The 6,621-nt window shown below is 48.3% G+C and overlaps 1 protein-coding gene across 1 annotated transcript in view; it reads left to right on the top strand.

Annotated features, from left to right (window-relative positions):
• dpp3 (dipeptidyl-peptidase 3) overlaps window positions 1-6,621 on the top strand; it is a 21,176-nt gene that overhangs the window by 6,725 nt on the left and 7,830 nt on the right. Inside the window, exons 3-6 of the mRNA XM_043682590.1 lie at window positions 311-400; window positions 2,554-2,691; window positions 5,000-5,074; window positions 6,256-6,349. Of these exons, the coding sequence (XP_043538525.1) occupies window positions 311-400; window positions 2,554-2,691; window positions 5,000-5,074; window positions 6,256-6,349 (397 nt within the window). The remainder of the gene's footprint in view (window positions 1-310; window positions 401-2,553; window positions 2,692-4,999; window positions 5,075-6,255; window positions 6,350-6,621) is intronic.

The following is a 6,621-nucleotide window of genomic DNA, read 5'->3' as shown; positions in this document are numbered from 1 at the left end:
AGGGTGGATTGGCCGTGGGAAATTGTCCCAGAGTGTGAGGTGCATTAGTCAGGGGGAAATGGGTTACTCTTCGGAGGGTTGGTATGGACTTGTTGGGCCGAAGGGCCTGTTTCCACACTGTAGGGAATCTTATATTAAAAAAAATTCTCTATTCTGTACCTGGGTACCTAAGATGGTGCTGTAAGTGGCGATGTGTAAACTTTCCACTGTAACCATTTGAGTACGTGTGACAATAAAGTTAATTCCTTCATTCACTCCTGCGGTAGCACTGTGTGTTTGATGATTGCTCGTGGTGTTTCCTCTCTTTCAGGCATTCCTTGTCTATGCAGCAGGTGTTTATTCCAACATGGGCAACTACAAGTCATTCGGAGACACCAAGTTTGTGCCTAACCTACCTCAGGTACCATGTTAAAGACGTTGTTAAAAAACCCTCCCCTTCCCCTGTTGACTGTGAGGTGCAGCCGTGCTCCAGTGTCCTAGTGGAGGGGGCACCCTGACATCACTCCGGGTGTGTCTACAGTGATACGGAAGAGAGCAGCTCACCCCCACCCCATGTTTCTGTTTGCCTTTTGGGGATGTGAGCGTTGACAGTAAGACGAGTATTTGTTTCCCTAACTGCCCCTTGTACAGGGTGGCTCGCTGGGTCATTTCAGAGGGCAGGTAATAGTTGCTGTGGGTGTGGAGTCAGACCGGGTAAGGACGGCAGAGCCCAGGTGACTAATTCAATGGGATTACCATTGCTTTCCCATCTCCAGGGGTAACTGAGGAAAAGATGACAAAAGCTGGCCGTCCCACAGGGCTCAAACAGGAGTGAGCCTGTACGAGAATTGTCCTGTTCGGTGCAGAGGGGGAGCTGCACTGTCTGAAGTACTGCTGCTTCAGCTGCGGCTTGGGACCAAGCCCCAGTCCAGTTGGATTTTCCCCAAACGCTGTCTCCCTTCGAATCCAAGTGGAAAATAAAATGTAGACAGGAAAATAGTGCCAGCGAGGGGGACTAATACCTGGAATGAGTGTGTTGTCTTCTGAGGAAAGACTGGGCTTGTATCCTCTGGACTTGAGGAGTGTAAGAGGGGGGACTTGATCGAGACATGTTGGAGGTTTTGATGAGGATCTCTGGTGGGAGAATCCTGAATTCGTAGTCCCTGTTTCAGTTCCGAGTCGGCGATTTCAGATGGCGATGAGGAGACGCCATTTCTCTCTGAGTCCATGATCCTTGAGCTTTCTCTTCCAGAAGGTGGTGGAGGCAGCACCTTTGGAATATTCCTCCGGCCGAATTGGATAGAAGCTCAATAAACAAACTTGAAAGGTGATCGCGGGGGATGAGGATGTGATCTCGCTAAATATCAGAGCAGGCTAGAGACACTGGGGTCTACTCCCTCTCATTCATCCGCGCTGTCATACTGCAGAGTGATGGAGGAATTGAGGGGGATTAAGCTGGCTCCCAATCCTTGGGGGATGGTAGAATCCCTACAGTGTGGAGGCAGGCCATTCGGTTCAAAGGGTCCACACCAACCCTTCAAAGAGCATCGCACCCAAGCCCTATCCCTATAATCCTGTGTTTTCCCCTGGCTAACCCACCTAACCTGCACATCCCTGGGCACTATGGGACAATTTCCCACGGCCAATCCACCCTAACCTGCACATCCCTGGGCACTGTGGGACAATTCCCCACGGCCAATCCACCCTAACCTGCACATCCCTGGGCACTATGGGACAATTTCCCATGGCCAACCCACCCTAACCTGCACATCCCTGGGCACTATGAGACACTTTCCCATGGCCAATCCAACCGAACCTGTACATCTTTGGATTGTGGGAGGAAACTGGAGCACCTGGAGGAAATCCAGGCAGACACAGGGAGAACATGCAAACTCCACACAGACAGTCACCCGAAGGTGGGAATTGAACCAGGTCCCTGGCGCTAGAAGGTAGCAGTGCTAACCACTGAGCCACCGTGCCTTAGCAGCGAGCGTTAATCCGTCTTGTTGGAATTCTGGAATGTCTAAGGGCCTTGGGAGTTCTTAATGTTTCCATAGCACCCAAAATCTTGGAAGGTTCTGTGTGTCTGTGTGTGTGGGGGAGAGGGTCAGAGTCTCGAGCTGAATGAACTGATAAGATGAGAAATGTTGTCACTCGCTTGGTTGGTGAATCTTGGTAATTCCCTACTCCAGGGGGCTCTGGATGCTCATTCAATGGGCAGACTCAAGGCAGTGGGGAGAGCAAGAGGTTTTGGGGAAGGAGGGGTTTCTGCAGGAAAATGGAACTTAAAAAGCGAGGAGTATAAGGCCACTCGGCCCCTTGAGCTTGGCTATTCCGACAGGGTCTGGAGTGGTGTTCCACCTCAATGTGGTTTTCCTACACTGTCCTGTATATGGAGCATGATCCTATTGAATGGTCTCAAGCAGCCTTAAGCTGCTGGTTAGGCTGTGTCGAGTGTAAGCTCGGCCTTGTGTGAGCAGTTAGCATTTGCACACTGTATTTCCTCCTCACCCCCCCCCCCCACCCTCCTGAGAGAGAAGCCCCTATCCACAATTGTTCTTTTGTGTAATGCAGGAGAAGCTGAAAGCGCTGGTGTGGCACAGCGCAGCCTACAAACAGAAGCCAGGAGAGATAGAGTGCCTGTGGAGGGTGTGCGGTCAGCTCATCTTCTCTCTCGATGACAGACAGAAGCAGCTGGGTCTTGGAGAGAAGGTAAGGAAACTTTCAGTCAGGGTGTACAAACCCTCCACTGGCTTTCCCATCGAGGCGAGGTATGGCTCTCCGCAGGAGAATAGTAAAAACAACAACATCCTGGCTAAAAGGCGAGTTGGATTTGCCACAGGCCGTCGGATCAATCCACTCCGTGCTCCTCCCACCCTCCTTTTTGTCTCCCCCTATCGTTGAGGCATGGAGATGTACAGCGTGGAAACAAGCCCTTCGGTCCAACTTGTCCATTCTGACCAGGTATCCCAACCTAATCAAGTCCCATTTGCCAGCATCCGGCCCATATCCCTCCAAACCCTTCCTATTCATATACCCATCCGATTGCCTTTTAAATGCTGTAATTGTACCAGCCTCCACCACTTCCTCTGGCAGCTCCTTCCATACACACATCACCCTCTGTGTGAAAAAAGTTACACCTTGGGTCCCTTTTAAATCTTTCCCCTCTCACCCTAAACTTATGTTTCGGAGATGCTGGTGTTGGACTGGGGTGGACAAAGTTAAAAATCACACAACACCAGGTTATAGTCCAACAGGTTTAATTGGAAGCACTAGCTTATGTTTCTCTGGTTTGGACTCCCCCATCCTGGGGAAAATACACTCTATCCGTGCCTCTCATGATTTTATAAATCTCTGTAAGGTCACCCCTCAGCTCTTTGGCTCCAGGGAAAACAGCCCAACCTCTTTGGCCTCTCCCCTATAGCTCAGCTCTCTAACCCTGGCATCATCCTTTTCTTCCACAATGGTTCATCTAGTTTTCCTACTTAAATCTCTTTGTTCAAAGGGGATTGTGTGTACTGACATTGTTGAGAGCTGAGTTTCCTGAGGGCGTCACCCTTGTTAAGTGAGCTTTTGGAGTCCCACCTCCTCACTAGTCACTAGTCACAATAGAAATGTAAATACTCCGCCTGGTATTCACTTTGACCAGGTAGGCATTTTGTCTGCATTAGGTATAGATGGTTTTCTTTTAATTTAAAAAAAAAAAGGGCTTCTTTAATAAACTACAAAATGAGCTGCCAGAGGATGTGGTGGAGGCTGATACAATTGCAACATTTAAGAGGCATTTGGATGGGTATATGAAAGGAAGGGTTTGGAGGGATATGGGCCGGGTGCTGACAGGTGGGACTAGATTGGGTTGGGATATCTGGTCGGAATGGACGGGTTGGACCGAAGGGTCTGTTTCCGTGCTGTACATCTCTATGCCTGTGACAGGAAAATTTATTCAGTAAATTTATTCAGTAAAGTTAGTTAAATTTGTTTGAAATGTGAAAGTATAAGTTTTTCCTCTCCTATGTGACCCAGGGTAAACGTGTGCACCTTCACAGGGTAATGAAAGAGAGAGCTTTTCTCTGCAGTAATTAGCTTTGGGGTATGGAAATACAAACACATTTTGACTGACAATTGTTAGTTGTTGGGGTTATGCAAGGACAAGGTCTGAAATGTTCCAGACTAGTTGCAGTGGGGTGTCTCGCTAAAGACCGGTCACCGGAGCTCGTTCAGGAAACGTCGAGAAAACCTCTTCCAGAGGCTTTTCCAAACAGCTGGCCGAGGAGTTTAGGACCGTCGAAAGGAGTCTTACCAGAGGCATGGAGGATGAGCTGTCTACCTGCTCTCTCTCTGAGCTATACCTCAACCGAACAAACCGTATTCAAAACAAAGCCATAAACCCAGGCAGGTGGCTTCCATTAACTCTGTCTGAACTCCTCACTTTGGCCCTGTCACTTCCAAGATGGGACCTGAAAGGTTATCCTTTGGTTAGGCTTTTTTCAAAACAAAAAGGTCCAAGTATCTCCTCAGTCCTTTCAAATGCTCACAATCCTTTCAACTCAAAATTCAACTTAAACAAAGTGTTTTCATGTCATGGTTCTCTCTCTTGCCCATTCTTTCTCAACTGTTGTCTGTTTTTGTTAGTTCATGAAGCAGTGCTCCATTAATGCCTGCCTCCTTGACTTCGGTCTAAGATCTTGTCCTCTGGCTCAGTGCTGTGACATAATCAGCTTTTAACCATCTGTCCATCATCTTGGGTGTTTTAGAACATTTCAAAGCCCAATTTAAATGCATTTACTCTTATTCTGTCACAGAATGTGGGTGTCATTTATGGCTCAGAGTCAACCACGTTGCTGTGGGTCTCGAGTTACTGATGGGCTGGGCCGGGTAAGGATGGCAGCTTCCTTCCCTGAAGGCCGTCAGTGGGCCCAGCTGAGACCAGATGGTATTAGTGGGCAAATCCTTCTGTGTTGGGTGCAGCGAGTAATTGGTAACTTGACGTTAAACTCTCCAACAATCCTCCTTCCTCCAGGGCATCACCACCTATTTCTCTGGGAACTGCGCGCTGAAGGATGCTGAGCTAGCACAGAAGTTTCTGGATTCGAAGGTGGGTGAACGTTTCTGCTTGGGACCTGTCGCAGAGTTTTATTGGTGGGAGTCTTCGTGGAGTTTGTGCCCCGGGGCTGGGTCAAGGCTTTGTGCAGGAGCTTTTCTGCACTCTGGGGTTGGTTCAACTCGTACATATTTCGTGAACAAATGTAATAAATCCTGGGAGTTGCTTGTGCAGCATTTATTGTCTGTCCCTAATGGCTCCGTTAGCCGCCATCTTGAAGTGTTGTAGTCAACATGGCTTAGAGACGACGAGTTCAAGGATTTTAATGGGGCTCCTAATCCCAGTATTATGTTTTAAACCTGTTTTGAATCTTTATCTTCCTGAAGAAGGTGTCCTAAAATTAAATGTCACATTCTCCACCTTGAATGTGTATGGAATGAGCTGCCAGAGGAAGTGGTGGAGGCTGGTACAATGCCAACATGTAAAAGGCATCTGGATGGGTATATGAATAGGAAGGGTTTGGAGGGATAATGGCCAAGTGCTGGTAAATGGGACGAGATGAGGTTAGGATATCGGGTCGGCATGCACGAGTTGGACTGAAGGGTCTGTTTCCGTTCCGTGCTCTATGACTATGGCTCTGGGATAATTAACCCCTCCAGGCACAGCCAGTGGAGTTAACTCGTGTGGTTCTGTTGGGTTTTACTCAAATTGTCCTTGTTTAACCACCCTTTGAGAGGTCACCTGCTTTCTATACAAGTTCAAAGGCCTTTGTGTCTCGATCTTCACAATCAGGACTTGGTACTGGCTGGTTAGTACAAATAACCCCAAAGAGCCTGTGATAAAATGGCTTGGCTGGAGCGACAGTGACACAGTGTTGGATCTCGGACCCTTGATATGTAATTGGCACAGAATTCTAGAATGCTCACGTAGCAGGAGGAGGCCATTCAGCCCTCCATATCCCTGCCAGCAAGGGGTCAGGATCTGGAAGGTGCTGTATCTGAGCATGTACAAGAAGCAGGTTCAGTTAAGGCTTTCAAAAGGGCATTGGATCGTTTGAAGAGGCAAATTTACAAGGCTACATGGGTTAGTGGGACCAATAGGATAGCGCACACTGTCTTGTTCTCTGTACCCACCCTCCAACTGCTGGGGTGGGGAGTATTGTGAAAGCAGGAACAATTTCTCGGGAAATGTAAAGCATTCATGGAATAATTTCTCTTACATTTTCACCCCCTCAGGATATCAGTGCGTACAATACTCGGCTGTTTAAAACAGAGGGAGCTGATGGCAAGTTGCTGTACGAGGTCAGACTTGCCTCTGTGATAAAGGATGGTAAGGGCTTCAAAGATGTGGAAACTTTCTTCAGTCTCTCCAATGTTAGTGTACACCATTGACAGACCTGTCCCCACCAGTACTGTACCCCAGTATTATACAGTGACAGATCTGTCCCCACCAGTACTGTACCCCAGTGTTATACACTGACAGACCTGTCCCCACCAGTACTGTACCCCAGTGTAATACAGTGACAGATCTGTCCCCACCAGTACTGTACCCCAGTGTTATACAGTGACAGATCTGTCCCCACCAGTACTGTACCCCAGTGT

The sequence above is a fragment of the Chiloscyllium plagiosum genome, chromosome 45, assembly GCF_004010195.1.
Source record: "Chiloscyllium plagiosum isolate BGI_BamShark_2017 chromosome 45, ASM401019v2, whole genome shotgun sequence".
In the NCBI taxonomy this organism is placed as follows: Eukaryota; Metazoa; Chordata; class Chondrichthyes; order Orectolobiformes; family Hemiscylliidae; genus Chiloscyllium; species Chiloscyllium plagiosum.
The sequence above is the reverse complement of the archived record's forward strand: the minus strand, read 5'-3'. Positions and strand labels throughout refer to the sequence as shown.